Source organism: Neodiprion fabricii, chromosome 6 (genome assembly GCF_021155785.1).
Source record: "Neodiprion fabricii isolate iyNeoFabr1 chromosome 6, iyNeoFabr1.1, whole genome shotgun sequence".
NCBI lineage: Eukaryota > Metazoa > Arthropoda > Insecta > Hymenoptera > Diprionidae > Neodiprion > Neodiprion fabricii.
The window spans coordinates 3,799,722-3,820,899 of record NC_060244.1 but is presented as its reverse complement, the minus strand read 5'-3'; the positions used below and the strand labels follow the sequence as shown (position 1 = coordinate 3,820,899).

At 45.2% G+C, this 21,178-nt stretch overlaps 2 protein-coding genes across 12 annotated transcripts in view; one reads left to right on the top strand and one right to left on the bottom strand.

The window, feature by feature from the left end:
* LOC124184409 overlaps positions 1–21,178 on the bottom strand; it is a 209,439-nt gene that overhangs the window by 83,122 nt on the left and 105,139 nt on the right. For all 5 annotated transcript variants that reach the window (XR_006871191.1, XR_006871192.1, XR_006871190.1 and 2 more), the window contains one exon: positions 10,593–10,693. Coding sequence is in view for 1 of the 5 variants with exons in the window: in XM_046574066.1 (XP_046430022.1) it covers positions 10,593–10,693 (101 nt within the window). In the remaining 4 variants the exon portion in view is untranslated. The remainder of the gene's footprint in view (positions 1–10,592; positions 10,694–21,178) is intronic.
* LOC124184400 (teneurin-a) overlaps positions 1–21,178 on the top strand; it is a 514,944-nt gene that overhangs the window by 398,669 nt on the left and 95,097 nt on the right. The gene's annotated exons all lie outside the window — the stretch shown is intronic.

Sequence of the window (21,178 nt, the reverse complement as noted above, 5' to 3'; positions counted from 1 at the left end):
ATATCCCCTGCGGTGGTGGTACAGAAATTGAAGATAAAATACACACGATCATAACATGTACGAAACGAAGACAAGACTTGGATGGTATTTGAGTGCGCGTGTGGGCGTGTATAGGCACATGTAATGTACAATTTCACGGGAAATTAAGCTTTCGGATTTCCCAATGACTCGAGCCGAGACCTAAAATACCTCGAATTCTACTCCGTGAGAGACACGCACACACCTTCATCGACGGTGAATCGCGATCCAGACAGATGGCCCGCATTACGAGAAAGCGTTATGATCTGCCTCGCGTTACACGGGCAGCACAAACTCATATTACGAACCTCTCCACCCTCCACCCTCCACCCTCCACCCCAGCTTCCTAAGCTAGACGAACAGCAGTCACTCGTCTTCGGCTTACGCCACCTTCAACCCCCTCCAATTGTCTTTCTCGTAATTCACCGCCGCAAAACTGACCCAAACTTGAGGCGTTGTTTCGATTTCATCGCTCTGCCATTTATTCTTATTCAAATTGTTTTTTCACTCCGCAATGTTACTGCGGGTTTGTCCATCTTCTTTAATTGTTTTTTTTTTTTTTTTGTTCCACAAATTTCAAACCAAAGATACGGACTCTGGAAATCACGTGACTTGGTTATCTAGCAAGTATTACATACGTATACTCCGCAGTGTTGTTTTTTGATTTTCACGATTTCACAATTCCGAACAAGAACAATAGAGAGCTTAAAGCGTGCGATGTTTCCGTCGTCGTTGGGTTTCGTTGGCATAAAAGTTCATCGGTGTTTAAACAAGAGAACGGCTCCTCCGAACGACGGTGTTCGTAATGGTGGTGGTGGAAAGTATAGCCACCGAGAAAACCGACTAAGGGATGTGTATGTACGGCTGCATATATATATTCGTAGGCGAGGCACTAGTTCCGAAACTCAAAAGTAAAGTGCAAATAGTGAAGAGAGTTTCAGAATTAACGTGCTCAAGGGTGTTCCTACCCTTGTTATACTGTAATGTATCATACATATACACATATATGTAGTTGTTCGAAACTTCGTTACAATACCGAGAAACATAGCGGGAAATAATTTCCAAACTCTTATGTACTCCGTTGTTTCCAAGAATAATGAAAATCCCTTAAACACCAACGAGGGATGATTTTCGAATATCGAGAAACACTGTCGCGTACGCGTGTATAGCTAAGACCTGTGTACGTATAACGGGTTGCATTGAACAGCTGATTTTAATTACAAACGATCCATCAGGAAGACGTCCCTTGGGATCGCGTTAATCGAGTCTGATTTTCCCAAAGTAAGAATCGAGCCGACGTTACATGTGACGCGGTGGATGGATCCCTGCATAGGCGGGGTGATTTGTATGAAAGAGGTGAAACTTCGGTGTGGGAGAGGCGCGAGGGTCGTTCTCGGAAGGGTTGCCCGAACGATCCTCGAGTAGCCCCGGACCGTAATTTCGCGTCGATATAATTACCAGACGACATGACATTCGGGATCGGGATCAGCAACAGGATCAGCTAGAGAACACGCGGGGTCGGTTCAATTTTCCCCCTCGTATATACATATACATACATACATTATACATACATATAACCTGACATGGATCGTCGTCCTCCTTCGATCAGGGATACGAAGCGACGTACTAACCTCGGCCGCTTTTCCCGATACGACGACGATGCCACCGAGTTTCCCAGGTAACGCGCGATTCGTCGCTCTCTGCAGTATCCCGTCACCCTGGCAACCAGCGGACACCCCCGATACGAACGGATGCCGAGGAGGCAGAACGACGCCGGCGTCGCGTCGCGTCGTCACGTGCTTACACGCGAAATATCCACGTGCTCCGAAAATGAGGTCGGTAGTAACGTTTGTTTTTTTTTTCTTTCCCTTCTCTCATGCTTCACCGTCGTTCTGTCTAATTATCCTATCGTGACGAGCTTTTTAAGCACGCGTCACGCGTTGCGCGTAAGTATAAGACGTTTTTTTTTTTCGTGACCTTAACCTCTCGAGTCATAGTCCTAAGTAAGCTCACCACCTATTTCGTATCAATTTTTTTGCACACTTGGAAAACCTTGTCGACATATTTCTTTGCGATTTTTTGCTAGTCCTGACAGTATTGATCCGGTTGTAACGAAGAATGGCCTAAAACCTGGCCGCACGTTATAGCTATACACAGAAAGATGAGGAATCAAAATCTGTGCACTAGGTTTTTACGTAGTTGTAAGAGCACGTTCGGAGCGATATACGATGGGACGTGGAGTTTTACAGTACATGGAGAACAGGGAATACGATGCGCGATTCGTTCGAGTGATTCTTGATGGATGCACAAATGGTTTAAATAATAACTTGCACGTGTAAACATATCAAATTCTGGAAATTCGTTAAAACAAACACAACTTTTCGCTATCGATTCGTCATTATTTATAAGCTGCAGTTGTACATAATATTGATAGTTTTTCGTTACCGCTGCAGTCACGATTTCGCCTTCTAAATTCCTAAAAGCGAATAACGTGTCTTTGAAGAATAAATATAGCTATAACATAACAGCAGTATCTGTACGAAAATTCTCTGCTCGCGTGATGAAATTGAAAATTCTCATCACGACTCAGTGGGAAATATTGAACGATCGCGACTAAATTTTTTTCACTAAACTATAGACGGTGTAAGAAGGGCAAAAAGATGAATCGTGCGGTGCATGTTACAGCTATACACGTGCCTACGAGAGTCGAATTTCATCCCTTAGAAGCGCAAAGTCTGCGAATCGAAAGACGCGAGAAATTGATTAAAATGAAAAAAAAAGAAGAAGAAAACCGAAGACAAAAAGAGGGTAAAACCACATATAAATACAAAAAATAACTCCAATCTTTGTAAAAAAAAAAAAAAATATATGGGGGCGGGGGGGGGGGGAGGGGGAAAGAAATGAGATAAAAAAAATATATGGAATAAGTAAACGTAGGAGGCTGAAGTGAAATAGAATTTCGGGAAAATCGAATGAATTCACCCTCCTCTCCTTCTCTCTTTCTCTCATCCCCGGTTTCCCGTCAATACAATTTCATTACCGGCTCTGAATCTTGGCTAAATGGACGACCTGTGCGTCGACGATAGACGACGCCTACAAGTGTACCGATGCATATAGACAAGTGTTTTTATATACATGTAGACCATATATAAAGTGAGCAGACGGTCGTCGCGACGCTTTGAAACATATTTTATACAGCTTCGCACATCCGTGTATGTGTATTGTATATGTACATAGGGAACGCGAGTCGATTCGCGAGGTTATGTCGTAGCCGAGTCCCCCGACTAAGAAGCTTTTATCGAAGAGAGAGAGAGAGAGAGAAAGATGGAGGGTACAAGGTACACGCATTTTTCCCGGTCCATTTAGAATGAAAGTATTTATTATTGGATTATTGATGGATTTGATTACATTTTTATCGCGACACAAAAGATTCCTGATATATTATCTGGCTCACACCTAACCTTAAATTATAAGCAATAAAAGTATAAGTGCGAGTAGAAAAAGGCGTCCCCCGTATACGTAACGAAATCTCCAATCTTCAAAGAGGGACTCAAATATAATCGCGTATAAGACGTTCTTTCAGGTTCGATTGGCCCGATTGTTCCAATATATATATATATATATATACACACACACACACGTGTATAGGGGGGTGAAAATTTCGCTCTCATTTCTGATTATCTGTACGGCGTAGAGTGGATACAGCCGTAATCGGGGTTCGGCGTCGATCCTCTCGACGAACACAGGGTAGTATTCGGGTAAAAGCATTTCCATTCTAGCCGCCTGACGTTCGAAACTGGCGTATACCAAGCATTGTTTCTCGTGAGAGCATTTTCACGTTTCTAATTTCTGTTTGTCAAGTGACTCGACGGGCCTTCCTCTCTAGCGTGGAAAGCAACGACGGCTGCGCAACGTTCTACACAAGCGAAACGAAAAACAACATCGCGTCGAACTTAAATCAATTACAGAGAAACAGATCTCTGATCGTCGACGACGTTGAGCCGCTGCTGCATCGACAACAACAGCAGCAGCAGCAGCAACAGCAGCGGCCTGAGGGTTTTAAAATCCAAACCAGCGACTCCTCGTCACGTTTTTCTCAACCCGAAACACAGAGTTGCACTTTCGACGGGCAAACAGCTCATCCTAACGGCAAACACTGCACGGCCGCACCAGAGGCGTAGATATTTTTGTTTAAAAAGAAGATGAAGAAGAAGAAGAAGAAGAAGAAGAAGAAGATAAAAAAAAAAAAATCTCCAAGCTCATTTTCCTTATCCCTAAAAATATCCAACAAATTTTAGCGAGTAACCGTGACTCTGCCACTGCATCGATCTTGCCCAGAGGGTGACTTTCGGTCCTCCGCAAGCTGCTGCTTTTTCCTCTCCGCACCGCACGAGTCTTTATAATACCGGCAACCCCACCACGAGTCTTCTCTTACATTACACGCGCGTATACTTTCCCTCCGCGTATCGCAGGGTACAAACCACAACCGTGGGCCTCCGGGCTATGTGCGGGGCAAAGAGGACGGGAAGAAAATAGGGAACGGGATAGTAGAGGGGCGAGGGGGGGGGGGGGGGTTAGGATGAGGGTGAAGGACAGAGGCGGGAAGGGGAGGGGAGAGGGAGAAAAAAAAAATACCTAACGGCAGGAATTTCCCGCAAAATAATTAGAATCGTTGCTTTGAAGGAGGCCCCCCACCGCCTCCCGCAGGTCCCCGGCATTCTTACCTAACCTTATTACGTCCGCGAAGATAACCGTGTGCGTTGTTCGCCCCGAAGGCAGAGTAGGAAAAGTGGGAGGCATGCTAACCCCCGGAAAGATAACGCGAGACTTCGTCGGCGGCGAGAGGAATTAAAGGACGGTATTCGGGGGTACGAAAGAGAAAAACATGGAGATAAACAAACGTTAAAGAAAAAAGAAACAAAAATTTAAACAAACAAAATCAACGTCCGATGGAGGATGGAAATAATTTACGAATGAAAGTGAAGGCGGGGAGAAAAACTTCTCTCTTTCCCTCGTATAAACTCAGCCTTCTTTCTCACTGCACCCGACTCCGAAACACAATGCAACCTCGTTATCGGGGACAACACGTGTATCGTATCGCTTCTCCTCCTCCTCCTCCTCCTTCTCCGTCATCCATCAATCCTTCACGGACAGCCGACCGCCCAATCTTTTACCTATCGAAGTATAATATGCAGGGACGATGCCACACGTCACGCCCTTTAGATTCCCTGGCTTACGAACGCGTTGTGGGGGAGAGTTCAAAAAGTGAGCTTCCATGAGGAGGTGGAAGCTTGCAAGGGCACGATAACGAGTTCGACGCAAGATAATGCGAATATTGACGAGAAGAAAAGCTGCTAGCCAAATTGGGAGTTTTCTGCTCGATGCGATGTGGAAAAATTTTTTCATCGCTTCGGTTTCGCGAATAATTTCAATCCTGAAAACCTACCGCAACAACAGGAACGAAACGTCCTCTACCCTTATTTCCTGACACAAAATAGATTCTCTTTACATTGCTCTTTATTCTGCCGCCTAAAATTTGCGTCTAGACTTCTGAAGAAATGAATTCAAGTCAGAGATAACGTTTCATTTTTTAAAGAAACTTGAAAAAAAATTCGATTGTAATTTATTGAAGCGATTTTCTTTCAAGCTCGTCTGGTGGATTAGATTGGAGGAAATTATAGATGCCGAGCGTAAGACGTATATAAGCCGAATGACAAAATTTTTTGCTCTTTGTGCGTAACATTTAATACAGGGCAGGGGGGGGGGGGGGGGGGGGGTAATAATTGGGTTGAGAATTGGTTGGAAGATGCGTGGCTTACATAAAGATTCTTGAACGAGGATAATAAAGAAGTCTTGCGCGAAGAGCCGGAGAGTTTTTGTCGACGTTTTTTCTGCGTTTTTTTTTTTTTTCTTCAACCCCCTCGTATTTTCGCGGGTAAAACGAACTAGTCGAGGGTTGAGGCGCGGGTAAAAAGGTTTGCAAAAAGATGGCGGTATAGGTGCAGAGCGTAAAGAGAGACGTCGGCTGTGCGGTTGCGGAGTACTTAATTTTCGGTAATATATCCCACCGGCGCCTAACCGCTAAGCCGCCATCGCTCAAACCCAAAAGCACCGGGCCTAGGAGTGTATTTTTTTTTTTTTTTTTTTATTTCCGGGGCCCCTTGTAATCTGAGCGAGTTGCTCGTAAAGAAACGAGTGATGAATGGCCTTTCGCCAGGCGACGCTCGCGCCTCCTCGAGTCGAAACTTTGTCCGGTAACGCGTTTTCAATAGATCCCTAAAGAACCTCCGACGATGATCCCCCTCGGTTCTCTCTCTCTTTTCCTTTCGCCCCCCTCGGCCAGAGTTTTCAATATTTCACGACAGCAAATATCGACGTGGACCCGTAAATGATATCAACAAATTCATAATTCAAAATTTTCGCGATACAACTTTCAGCTCCGAATTTAATTCAAGCTTTTTCGAGCTGTAAAAAAACTCGAGTGCACGTTCGGCGACAGGTTGATTCATTGAATTTTGCAAAGAAACCGAATGCCTGAGTCTAACAGATCAATACTCTCACACGTATCGTTGATCCCAATGTTGAAAAATCGAACGTATAAATTGTTTGTCAGAGCTTGAAGATCGTTAGAAAATACGAATAAAACGATAACTTCTATACTCTGTGAAAACGAAACTTTTCATCTGTACATATTACGGTACAGAAAGAGAGGATTTGGGTAGCGAGACGAAACCAAGGAAAAGAAAAAGTCAAAATTAGAATAAAGAATGCAAAAAGAAAGATAAAAACGCACAGAATCCAAGCCGCGCGAACAAAGGTGCTTAAATTTGCAACCGAATTAAGCTCACCGAAGCGTTTTCTCGACCGCGTCCCCGGTGGCTGTGTATGTTGTTCCGGTGGCGAACGGTATCCGACGAGGTGAAGCTGCGGGCGGAATAAACGCCGGCGTCGCGACGCCCGGGACGGTGGACGGAGGAGTGTCCGTCGGATCAACCAACCAAGCAACGTATCGCCGTTCTCCCCTGGGTGGTCTTCTCTCCCGTCCTCTATTTATACTAGTAGAGAGTCCTCCTTCCATAACCCGACGTCGTTCCCGCATATCGCCGATATCGCCGTGCCCGGTTCGTTATTAGGACGGGCGGCTGCGACCACGCTTCTCTAAACAAATACCTTTTAATCGGGTCACAAAGGTACGATCTACCATCGCCCACGTCGCCTCGCCCGTCCGTCCGTCCTTCCGGTCCCTTCGGATACCGCATGGCTCATACTAACCCGACGGAGCGAACTTTGCCCGAAATTTCAACTCGCTCGCATCAAACTACCTCGAAAATTAGATTCCGCTCACACTGTGTCGGGTATAGAAAACGCGCGAACTTTGACCTTTGCCTAAAATCCCTGGTTTTTGTATCCCGGGATGAAGTGGGTAAGTTTCGGTACATGGAATCGCTTCGAGCACAGTCTGCACCGGTACGGAAGAGAAACGATTCTTCGATACATACGATAATTAAAATCCTCCCCGCAACAAGAAATTTTAAAGAAATTAAAAAAACGCATAATTACGCATCGGCCCATTATTTCCCGCAGATTATTCATACGCAAGTTAAGTACCTACTTACCACGACGAGTACGACGATCGTTCAGGATATCCTGCGCTTCCATCGTCGATTGTGCAACCGAGAATCGCGAGCCACATTCACTCGTAACCCAACACCATCACAATTAACCACAAAGATGACAAATTTTTCCCGTCACATTCCGCCGTCGAGGGTGTCCATTAACCGAAGCAACGAAAGCTTTTACGGAATGAGTGCACAAAAATTCTCTCGACACTCGCGTTATATCCGCTGACGTACGACGTATTAATAAAGGTTTCGGTTAAGATTACCGATACTCTTGTACACACGGCCGGATAGATACAAGAATTACGCGACGTGCGTTCCTCACCGTTGCGAGTTCGACACTGACGATAAACTTTGGGCTGAGGGGGTGGGGGGGAGGGAGAGGGAGAGAGGCGAAGTTCGCACAGAGTAAACATCATATGTTTATGTTCACGCCTCTGCGAGCAAATCTCGCTTTCGAGAATCAGCTCACCGGTTACGTTACTATTCGGATAAAGACATTCCCGTACGATAATAATGCTGCAAGTTTAATTGTTCGATAAAATTTCAAGCTTCGTTCGATTTCGCACTATCCGTACGTGTACAAACGAAAGGCTCGACCATCGTCGGGAAAGGGATAAAAGCCTCAGTTCCTGAGGGATTTTTCGTCTCGATCTTGAGAATGCTGGAGGGTAAACAGAAATAGAAGGACTGCTAAGTGTGATCGGTGCACGGGGTTAAGCCGGTTGTTGTCGCCTCTGTGGGATTAATTTGGTCTTTCGCTCGTCGTCGTCGCTCCTCCGCACCCTCGTCGAGGTCGAACAATAAGCCTCGCAATTCCCCGGAGAAATTGAATGTGATTTAGAAATCACACCATAAGGCTCACGAGTGGCGAGCGAGAGAACCATTGCCACGACACTTATTTGTTTGGTTTGCTGCTACGGCGATGCGTGCAAACGCCGAGCCATGTGCCTATACGGTGCACATATGCCATACACACACACACACGCACACACATACATATCCATACACAGCACAATGTCCTCCTCCGCTTCGATCCGGAGACTAGGAAACCTTTGTTTTCTCCCCGCGGTCAAGGGTCGCGCTGTGGCAACAACCCCTGCACCACTAGTCATCGTACCCCGATTTTCTCCAGGTTTTCGGTGCAGAACTTCCCGCGAATTCCCGAAATCCCATAAAATTTCACCATGGAGATATAAATTTCCTTTTCTCCCCCCCCCCCCCCCCCCCCCCATTTTCTCTCGATCGACGCGAGTTAAATGTTTGTCGGATTGTTGATCGTAGTTTCGACACCCTTAAAACGGATATAAATGTATAATGTACACCTACAGCGCTGTTTGACTTATTTATATAGAGATGATTGCAAAGGGTGAAACTTCGGGCTTTTCGCGAATTTCCCTTCGTTCTCCCTTTTCCTTTTTCCCGCCTGATCCAAGGTAGAGAATGATCGGGGATTATTGTATATTGGATTAGAAATACAGAATCGGTTTAAACGAGAAGGCAGCTTATTTAAGCAACCCTCAGTCCCGCTTTAACCTTCGCTTCTATAATCAACTCGGATTCTAAGGATCTCGACTTCGGTTGACGTGTGCTAATGCCGTTTCGACGAATTAGAGAACATCCGTGCATCGCAAATCCGTGTTGAGTAAATTACCCACCTAACCAGAAGCTTTAACGCAAGCTCCAAACACGCCCGTGATGGATGAATGCGATGGATTGGAACGTTTCAAGGTTCGCGAGAAAAGTCACGATTTTAAATTCTCACGATCTCGTGCTGCTGCTGCTGCTAGAACAAAAGAGAGAGAGAGAGAGAGGAAAAAAAATAATAATAACTCGCTGAATTTCAAGCCACTCTCGTAACTTTTTCCAGGTTACCTACATCAGGCACGTTTGCAAAAAGAATGGAGTGCACGCAATGCATTCGATCACCGCGTGCACGATCGTCAAAGACAAAAGGAACAAGGCTTGTATTGTGATTCGCATGCGGGGTGTAAAATTCGAGCTGTTAATTAAAGTGAATGGTAAAAAAAAGAAGTAGAAAAAGAAATTTGAAAAAAAAAAAAATAACGAGAAAACGGCATAAACGTCCAGCTCTGTACGCTGCTTGTATCGTCGATTTGCATTCGTCGGGTTCATTGGTCTTTTAAACATGCAGCCGCGTAGCGAGAGAGGCGAACGCCACGGATAAGTTCAACGCCATAAAACTCGTCAATGCACGCGTGCAACGGGGAAGGGTGTAAATTCGTTTTAAAGTTTTTTGGTGTGTATCCGGGCACTTGGGTAAACGATATCCAAGAACAATTCGACGCATGGCACCAGCAGCCCGGTCCCAACACCTGTATTTATCCGCCCGTTATCGAGGCCGTAAAAACCCGACTCCTGCGTACAACCAATTTACTTAATTCTTATTCGTTTGTTCATTGCCCGGGAACACGAAAGTTCCATAGCCCAAAGTCGACCGCTGGAAATACTCGAATGGGAGAATGAATTTCACGGGCTGCCAGGCTCGCGTCATCCTCCGACATTTGATGGTGTATCGGGTAAATCGATCGTAAACTTTGGGTATAAAGAGTAAGAAGTATAACCGGGAGTTGTGCAGTCGTTGATTCGTTAATAAAAATAAAATTGAATGAAGAGGGGGGAAAAAAGAAAAGAAAAGAAAAAAAGAATAAAAAAAAACAACAAGAGACGATAAAAACATTCTCACGTAATGGTTGTACGATTTTATACCAAAAGGCACTTCGACAGCGTCGTCAAAGTGTCGTAAGTTCTCCGATTTGAAAGGAAAAAAAAAATAATAATAATAATGTAGTAATAATTCCGACAGTCTAATAAATTCAATTTTATTCACCCTGCCTGTCGAGAACGAATCTTTACTTCTTCTCTGTTCCAATTGCGTATTATACCATACCCACTCTAGCCGGATGTGGAAATATTAAAATCACTGGTACTCACCATGGGCGAAATCGATAACGGAAGGAGAATCCCTTTCGCGTCGTGCCGATATTTCCAGAAGCCCGCAGCCGTCCAAATATCTGGTCCGTAATTTCGAGGACCTGTAAGTAGATCGATAAAGTTTGAGCGATCGCTGGGCGCGTGGATTCCGGAAGAAAATTAGAAGGCGGGTAAAGGTACGTGTAAGAAAAAAAAAGCCGAGAAAGAAAGAAAAAAGTTGGTAACAAGGAAAGCACAATCCCGCTCAGCTCGGCGGTTAAATATATTGACGGGAAAAAGTGCGTTACGGATAATTGATCACTTGGCGCTAGGCGGGTAATCTAATGAACGGAAATAACACAATTTCGAAACAATATCATTGGGGGTCCGATGACGTGGGGTCGGTGCCGCGGCAGCCGGGGGTGGGACAAACATTTGACGAAGCTTTTAGCCCATAATTCAATTACCGAGGAACCAAGTGCATTATACGCCACTGTGTGTGGCCCGCGACTCTAACCCGGTTCTCCGTTCTCCTCTCCTTTCTCTCCGTCTCTCCTCCTCTCCCTCGACTCTCTATCTCCGTCTTGGAATCCCTTTTGACGGTGCGAAGTAGGCCTCGATGCCGGCAAGATGCAGGCGAAGACGAGCGCGATTCTCTCCCGAAGGCACTCAGGAATACCGCTTGGATCCCGTCAAGGTTGACAGCCCATCCAGCCTTGGCATAGGAATGGAGTTTCACGTCTCCCGGTTCGCGCCTCGGCTCTGAATTTTTTCATCCACAAATAAACCCGCCCAACGTCGAACCGATTGACCGATTCATCACCGATGTGTCGTTAGTTCGGAACGTTTAGCTTCTTCGTCTCTTATCGAGCACCGAGCAAAAGCTTCGTTTTCCAATTTTCCCGTCCGACGAACTTAGGAGGAGGAAAATTACCAAAATCAAAACACCCGCAGACGTGAGTATAAACCGTTGCAACACCCGGCTTTGATTTTCTCACCCCGTATATTTCAACGGTCCTGTGGCGTGCCGGGATGGCACTCGAGATCGGAGAGTGCGGTAGGGTGGGGTGAAAAAATAGGCCCGTTCAAACACGCCCCAATAACAAATTGAGCCCCATCGCTGCGGGGTACCGCGCCGAAACACGAGCGTCTATATGGTTACACCCATATGCAACCCCTGTAAGTATAATACTTGTGCCCCCGATATCGTATACGAGCAGCAGCCTGTTGGTACCCCGAATGCGTAAATGTTTGCGCGCGTGTGTGTAGCTGACTGCGGGAGGGTATGGAACGATTTTTGTTTCATGGCAAAAGCGGCGGGAACAATATCGTAAATTTTTATTTCTTCTTTCTTCGTTCGGAAGAAATAAAACTAATTACGTTCGATTATTATCACCGATCACGTTCGGTTGTGCATGTTATTACGAAAGTCTGAGCCGGTGAAAGAAAACTTGTTTACCAGACTTGGAACTTGGTGCGGTGAAAACCATTCGAAATATATTTTCGTCAATGGTAACGGCGAGATTGAATTTTTTACACTCACCGTCGAGACATATTTTTTTCTTCTATCGAACAATGAAGACTAAGGGGTTGTTTATTTCTTCTTCTCTCTCTCTCTCTCTCTCTCTCTCTCTCTCTCTCTCTCTCTCTCTGTTTGGCTTACTGATCACTAACCGCAGATGCTGCAACACGCTACTCCATCGCGTAGTTACAGTGCTGAAACTCCGAACGAGGGAGAAAAATGATGACGACGGTGACGATGACGATGAAATAAAAATAAAGAAATTCTAAAGAGTCCGGCTGCGGCGAACAATGCGATCAAATTGAATAATTGTAACGTAATTACGGGTCGCGCCGGAGCAGGAGGGGGAGAAAGGGTGCTACGGGGGGGTTGAAACAGGCGCCAAGTTAATTGAAAACTACAAACACTGCAGCTTCTGCGGATTTCAATCGCGTGCGCGTTTTCGAACGCGCTGATGGTGCTGCAAAAAGTATTATTTACGTATATGTGTGCGTGTGCGTGTTTGTGTGTGTGTGTGTGTGTATAATGTGTTTATACATAGATAAAATCGCGCGATCCACTTGGAATACGGCTATATTATCCGTCCGGTATAGCCCACCTGTACAAAAGAGCTTTGCAGAGAGAGCCTGTGGTGAACGGATTTCTTTGCGACGCGCGATAATTGGGTATAAGCACTTTTACGAAGTTCGCAAACTCGTTAAAACGACAATGAAAACCGCGATTACCGTCTTATACACTTAGGCGGCCCTCCTAATTGCCGGTTACGTTTTTCATTATCATTAAGACCGAGAATCTGTCTCGCTCCTCCTCGAAAAACGAATTCGCTCACCTTGGCGTACATACCACTCGGGTATTGTACTCGTTGGAGACGCGTATATATTATAAACTTGGAGAGTATCGTTTAGAAGCAACGCTGCAGCGGTCCGCACAATGTAACGCGGGACTTAATTGAGACGGTGGAGTTTACGGCCTGTGCCATAGCTGTTCCCGGTGATAATTACTAATTGGATAACCCTTTAGACCCAATTATACTCCCGGACCAAAACAGCCCCACATATCGTCGTCGGTCTCCGGACGATGACCTCTGTACTTTTGCTCAACGATCAACGTACTCGATGATCGATGCGTAATCGCTTGCACGTGGTATCTGATGCATTGTTTACCTGTATGCAAAATGCAAATCGTACCCTTGTACGTAATTTACTTGGATTTCGATTCGATCACCGATTTGACAAAAAAAATTGCGTCGAAACTCGTTTCTTCTCACTGTTCGCCCTGAACGTTGAAAGAAGTTTGTAAATCCGGCGTCCCGTATTGCCGAAGGTAAAGTGCAACCTTTGAGTAACGCGTATTGAAACGCGACAAAAGAGCCAAAGTGCAGGAGCATTAAAACCGTTTAACGACACAATTACACGCTGAAACTGCGTCCCAGTTCGCGGGGCGGTATTTTCCGACTTCAAGGTAACCCAGGGTTTGACCTACCCCAAGTTCCGTTGTTGCGGAACCGGTCCTGGCCGTTACCGGTCGTTGCCGACCCCCCTAAGACCGAAGCTAAGCTACGAGGCTGCCGCTAATGGAACGGCCAGAGCCCGAGCGACAAGAAACTCGCCGATTACACAACCGCTTAATTAATATAGACAAAACCGCCGGCGTCCCGTCCTGTTCCGAAGATATTAACCCCCGCGTACTATCGGGGTGAATACGTGATAACGTCACCACTTCAACCCGGACACGCTCTCATCGTGGCTTGGAAACTCGCCGTTAGTCGTTCGTAATCATCGGTTGTTGAAAACACTGTGAAAAATTTAACGCCTGTTTCACTAAAACTTAACAACAAACCGCTATATTCTCGAGACGATCGGAGAAGGAAAAAAGACGCGTCGACAGTTTTAGAAAGCAATTTGAGTACGAAAGCCCGAAAAAGGGTGACACTCTTTATCTCTCTCTGAAAATGATCACAATCAAAGGTGATCCGGAAAGGTTGTGTTTCTGCTCGTATGGAACTTGGGTTTCAGATCCGTCCGCGATCGTGATGGAAAGTAACTTGGGTCTGTTGTACCCGAGAGGGATTTGAATTCCTAAAGTGGCAGGTTAATTGCGACAACGTCAAAGGTTAATCGCCCTCGATGCGGATGCACCTTGAACGTATATTTTTAACGAGCCTGATGCATGGAAGGAAGAATCTCATCTACGCGCTTGACGCTCCTCGAGGTATACAAACTGTATCTACGTGCCTGCGATACGCGCATACCTTCTAGCGCAGTAAACCAAGGGCCCGAGGGATAATTAATTTGTCGAAAAGACCAACGCCGACCGGCATCCGACGCCAATGAGTGCGGTAAAATTGTCAGGACGACGGGAGGCCGACGTTTTAAGCTCGACCGTTAAAAATCCGTGGGTTTCAAACTATGTACCAGCGATTTCACCTCGTCGCAATAAAAACGGAGTCACGTGTTCTCCGAGCCGATACGAGAAATCGTACGCAAAGATCAATTTGGATTTGATTTTGACCATCTCCGCTCTTGGGCAAAAAAAAAAAAAAAGAAATAAACAATTTTCATTAATTTTCTGTACTTTGTCTTCTTTTTTTTTTTTAATCTTAGTTTTTTTTCTCTCCCGTTTAGCTCCGTCTATTCCTCTCTCGCGTTTCACTTTTCCACCGTAATTCTCGTATTAAATGCACGTCCCGTGCAGCGTAATGGAATTTCCAGAAACGCGTGTAATGCGCGTACGTATATATATACGTGCTACTTTAACTACAACTCTTATCAGCTTACGAACGATGCGGTACGTCCGCACGTTTTCCCCGGTCGGGTTGGTAAGTGCATTGTGTACAATTATGCAGCCTTTTACCACCTCCAACGTGCCCTGCCAACTTTAGCGATCCTCGAACTCCTCCAGAGTTCAATTCCGCGTGCTTGAGGTCGAGATTATTCGACTCGACGTACTTTTACAAGCCATTTATTACACGTACTCGTGATTGAAAGAATTTTATAGACACGTCTGTACGCCTGTGACTCGGGATTTGAGCTTTTACAAACGGGGGCCACTTTTTCAATTAACGAGTAATCGATGTTCAAAAAACACTCGAGTGCCTCGTTGAGCTTGTTGAATTGCACAAAAACACACAGAGTGATTCTGCGCTACGGGGTTGGGTATATGTAATAATAATACTTTACATCGAAACCTGCAGAATCATTTCCTTTAATCGTACGAATATGCTGCACGCATGTTTTTCATGAAAATTAATTACTTTTCAAGCTCGTCAAGCCTAACAATTCTCAATTGTTTTAATATCGTGATTTTTTGTCAATATCTATGTTCAGAAGCTTGTCATATATTATCGCGTTTGACGCGCAACGATGCCCATAAAAATTTTTTTTACGACTGTCAAAGAACGGAACAAAGAGTTCCTTGTTTCGGTGAAATTTGACTGCTCTGGCCAGCGCATCGCGTATAAAAATTTATCTCCAAAAACAAACTGTTTAGAGCAATCAATCATTGGGCAAGTATTACAAGCCGAAGCATCCAGCTCAACTGACAAGTTATAGAGTTCAAAAGCCATACAACGGCAGCGCGTATTCGTAATCGTGGCGATAAATAGTCGAGTAGCTTTACGAGCGCATATTAAAGTTGCACCTCGTTGCAGCAACTCAATCTTTACTTTACCCCGCAGTTCATCGTCCGACCGGAGCAGTATGCAGCTGTAATTGCTTAGTGTAATATTTTTCTCTTCTCTTCCGTGCGCTTTTGTGCCCCGCTGCAATACGATAAAGAGATTGCAGGACGGGATCTCCTTTGTAGAACGCAACGCGAAGCTTGGCGAAGCAGACAAGGTTCATTTGCTCGGTGGGTATATAAAGTCGGGCCGGCATCGATCCCGCTTCCCTGTTTACGCATAAATCCTCCTAATGCGCGATTCGCGTGTCATCTACGTCGAGATATATATAAATCGAAAGCAGCCCAACGGACCTTTTACCTAGCTTAACGCGTTATCTCTTGGGGCATGCCGGTGTTAAATCCACCGTCGCTGCTGCAGACACATACCAGAAATCGAACGAATGAATCCGGGAATTGCTCGTTGAATCTTGACGGTAAAAACTTGCGACGAGCTAAGGAGAAAAGAACGGGGGGGAAAAAAAAACGGAAGAATCTACAAAGTACACGTATATATACATATACATGTATACTTGCTGAAAATCGATATCGGTATGCGTTAATTACCATGGCTGGAAAGCTCCGTTTCGCAAAAAAAAGGAAGCAAAGTAGGGGGGGGGGGGGGAATATTGAGAAGTGATAACGTCGAGACAACTTCCGAAATCGCGTCTCACGGAGTAACGAAGAAAAAAGAAGGGAAAGGGGAAGGAGAAGGAAGAAAGACGACAAGACATCAGAAACTTGAATCGCAGATAACGGGCGCGTCGCCTCTCGGTTTCGTTTTTCCGTTGCGCCCGTCGAACGAAGCTGAGTTTCTTCCCCCTCGGACGATGGTTGAAGGAGTGCCGGCTGCCTGAGATTTTTAATCGAGTTTCTTACTTCAAAGTGTTCCTGTCATCGCCCCGACTCTCTCTCTCTCTCTCTCTCTCTCTCTCTCTCTCTCTCTCTCTCTCTCTCTCTCTTTCTCTCATCGCCCGGCCATGGTTTTCCCCGACGTCGACGTCGACGTCGTCGCCTCGTATTATGCGGGTCTATCAACGGTCACATCCTCGAAATAAGAAGACACGAAAGGCGAAAAAAAGCTCCATCGAGCCTCGAGGCGCGACTCCGGTTATAACGAAAAACGTACAAGTACTCCTCTAAAAACATGCCATAACTCGAAAACGTCGAGCTGGCCAACTTCCACGGCTCGTATATATGTATTGCATTACCCACACATAGGTACACCTTTATTCTCGTCGTGAAACTCGACTCTGTACCATTACTATTTACGAACTTTTCATACCGAACATAAATTCAATTAAGTCGACGCCCTAACGTGGTTTTGTTACTTCTTCACCTCTTTGTTTGTTTGTTCGTTCGTTCGTTCGGTTTCTCGCTTCTTTATTTTTTTTTATTTTTTCGCTTTCTTTCGTTTTATCCTGGTTTGGTACAAATTGTGAAAATTGGTAATCCGAAAACTAATTGAATCCCGTTTAAATAGCAAACAGAACCCGAGACTCACTTGAAGGTACGAAGACGAATTTATACGATTCGATCGACGTCAAAGACAGCTTATACACCACAATTACTGTTAATTTCGAGTTCCGGATCGGCGAGTCTCGTTGCCACTCATGCAGAAAATATCAGGAAGCAATAATTTTCGTTTATATTCAAACCAGCCAAGTCAGTCCCGCTTCTGAAAACGTCAATTTTAACGCAACAGCTGCATAACGAAGGGCCGAACGCTGCCGAGCGAGTTGCCGTGCTTGCACGCATTGTACCGGTATCTACAAACGTTTCGTATTAACTGGATTACACTTAACACGTATACGCGGACACACGTTCGCAGGACGGAGCAGGTTTACACAGCACAAACACTTTCCCTTCTTTATTTTCTCTCTAGATATTACATTTATCGGGGAGGGCTTTGAGAAAATTTCTCTGTGTACACAACGCGAGCACATTGTACAAGGTGTTATACCGATATAAATCGAACCATAACGTTAGTGAGAGTACGTAGTTTGCCTGACGAATACCTACCGCGTGTCAAATTGAACATACCTAAAGAACATTAATATCAATTAGGTTAATTCGCAGTGTAAACCGGCGACAGATGTCGGATATTGATCGATATTTATTGCTCGCCTGCGCAGACTTAGCGTGAAATTATTCCAACGATAATTTAGGCGACCCGCAACATTCTGTATGTATTATACGTCGTACGTACGATGCCGACCAAATTGTCACTCCGTCACCTGCCGCGATAGCGGGATGAAAGAGGAAACAGTTTATCCGTCGACTCTGTAAAAGCCATTTTTAATCCTTTTTTTATTTACCGTTCTTTCAATCAAAAGGATAAAAGAAAGAAGAAGGAAAAAATTTGAGAAACGACCCCCCCCCTTCGTGATCCCGTAGTCTCAAATGTGTTACCGAGGAAACTTTTGTCGCATGCAGAACGGCGATTTCACCGCGCGAATGTAGGTGTACAAATAGAGTTGAGAAAATTACATGGCTGACTCGTCAGCAACAGACTCTCGGAGGAAGAAAGAGAAAGTAGGATACAGAGGGAGAGAGGGATGGAGAGTTCCTTTAACGTCCCGTCGACGCCGCGCGGCCTCCCTTGTAATCTAGAAATCTATGATTCAACGCCAGTCACGCGTCCGTAACATCTGTTCTATCGTAGATATGAAAAAAAAAAAAAAAAAAAAAAAAAAACGGAGAAAAACTGGCTCTGGACTGTGTCAAAGACTCAAAGGAAAAGTCCATTTTCAGAGAATAATACTCTCTTTAGTCGTGTTGCGAGACGCGGAGAGCGTAAGACAACCCCCTGCTGTGTAAAACGGCGGACGCATGGCCGCTGAACCCGTGTCATGTCGCGAGGCGTACACACGCGTGCGTTTTACCCGTCGCGTGTGTGTGCGTCGATACCTTTGGCCGCCAACCCGGCTGGACGGATAAAACGATATTCAGAGGGGACGCGCGGCGAATCGACTATCGGAAATAAAGAAGCGGAGGGCGAGAGATAGAGGGAGGGACGAAGGGAGGAAAAGGAGAAGAGGGAAACATACGCGGACTCCCCAATTTCCACTGGACCCAAACGTTCTTCAACGTATTCCGTCCGCATCGAGCTTTGACCCGATCGGCGATCCGACCTGCAGCGAATTGAATTTTACCGATTTCATTTCCCTGCAGAGACCCTGTTCGGAAAATTATCTTTGCGCGTATAAGCGCGTTTTGTGGCAAAATAGCACCAATTTTCCACTGATTCCGATGCCGATCTGCCCGCAGACAGCCATGCGGCGAAATCGTGCCTGGTACCAAACGATTCCCGAGTACGACTTGACGTTTGCACGTTACCGCGTTATTATGTGCCACTAAAAGTTTCCAGGGGTAGGTGAACATCCGCGTGTGTGTATATCCGCATACCGATCCAACCGATGGAAATTAGATACCAGCGAGGTGCAGGCGTCACGGTTCATGCACTTTGAACGGAGAAGCGTAGAGAGAGAGAGAGAGAGGAAAATAAGTGGAGAACATTTTGTCACGAAAGCATTAGACACTTCCTAGGAGGTTTGTTATAGGGTCCACCACGAGTGATGAATGTGGGAAGGAAGATACCTAGGCGAAGTTTCTCAATCCTTTTGACCGTCAGAAATATGCGTCGTCATTTTTATACGATGTTTAAAAACAATTAAGTCACTTCGTTCGAATGGGGGCGTTCCAATTTTCTCCGCTCGCGGAAGTTCTACTATTCTTTCGACTCGGTCATACCGTCGGATTCACTTTACGAACACTAATTTCCGTCTTTACGTCATTCGTTACTTATAATCCTATACCGGGACTTCATATTCATCGTTAATAGAAACCGTGTACGAGGGAAGTAATAAGTACACACCTTTGGAAGTTGGTGCGGTAAACCGGAAATACGAGGAGCTGAGCATATAGAAATAGAAGAAAAAGTAGAAAGGAAGAAAAATAAAAAAAAAAACTAGCTAATACGTATGTGGCTAGAAAAACAACCGTTCATTCGAGTTCGTATGGAATAAATAATACAGAGAAAAGTATAAACTGCGGAGACATGTTGATAGGGGTATGTCAGAGTAGCAGGGAGTAGCTAATGGTAGGAAAAAAGTTCCACTCCGGCGATGAATGTTTAAAACGGTGGTCGGTCGTAGTTGTCGACACATACTGGACGTCGTCATTCTATATTCCCGCCGCACTTCCCGGCACCGCCTCGACTGTTCCAAGCATTTTTTTATTTATTTTTTTTTTTTATCACTATCATTCCATCTTTGCCGATCAGTATCGCAATTTTTTATACGAATAGTAGAGCAAGGGCGCCGTAACAGCTGATAATTCACTGTCGAGATATTTTGAAGCGAAAGAATTGTAAAAAAAAGTTTTATACATACGTGTGTGTAATATTCGCGTCACGTGCATTATACATACCGTACCTACATGTACAGGTATAATGTGAACGTAGGAAGATATTTCGTGTAAAATGTGAGGCCGGCGAAGCGACCGACGGGATCCTTCCAAAACGGGGTGAGCGTTGAAAAGAGAATAGAAAAAGTCGAGCTACATCGTCGCCGAGCCCAGACCGAGACTAAATCTGTCAGAGATTACCAGCCCGCGAAGTGAGAGAAGAGTTCCCAGTTCGCTTCTATGGCGAGAAAAATATCACGACGATAACCGTTACCCGCCACGGATTTCGAACAACAGCCAAAAACCCGTCCCGGCTACGTCAGCCCCTCGTCGTTCCTACTCACTTTCTCCAAAGTTAATTACAAACTAGTAGAAAATAAATATGCCACTTGTGCACGCTCGGTTTTCATCCGAAAAGAAACGCTCTTCTCTCTCTTCCTCTATTTCTTCGCCCTTAAACCTCCGTGAAATAAGTAAAATCCCTCGCTTGCGTCGGTATCGCAGACAGTGGCTTTCCGCCGAGAGATAAAAAATGACGATGATAATAATAACAACAACAATGATTTCATCGTTTCGTTTTATTATGTTTTTTTTTTTTAGAACGGCGTTCGTTCGTATCTGTATTTATTTTCACAAACTTTATACGGAAATATATCCTCTACCCTCGGGCCGAGGCCATATTCGATGCGATAATCTGCGCCCGTTCGTCTGTGTATCTCGGGGATGAATAATAGGGCCGCGATTTGCGGAGCTTGCGGTCGGTATCCGGGACAGTATATTTTATTCCAAGTCATAATTTGTAGCAAAGTGTCAACCGCTGCAGCGAAAACGATTGGAGGGATAATAAGCCGTAAAGTCTGGTCGGTCATGGCGCTGATGCCGCAGGGACGCAACGATGTTGAGAGAGGAGGTTATTGCCGGTGCTTGCTCGCTTGCTTTTTTCAAACTGCTAACGAGATTGTAAAACGTACCGTCATCCGACGAATAGACCCGATCAACCTGCGGTATTCTAAACCGGAAC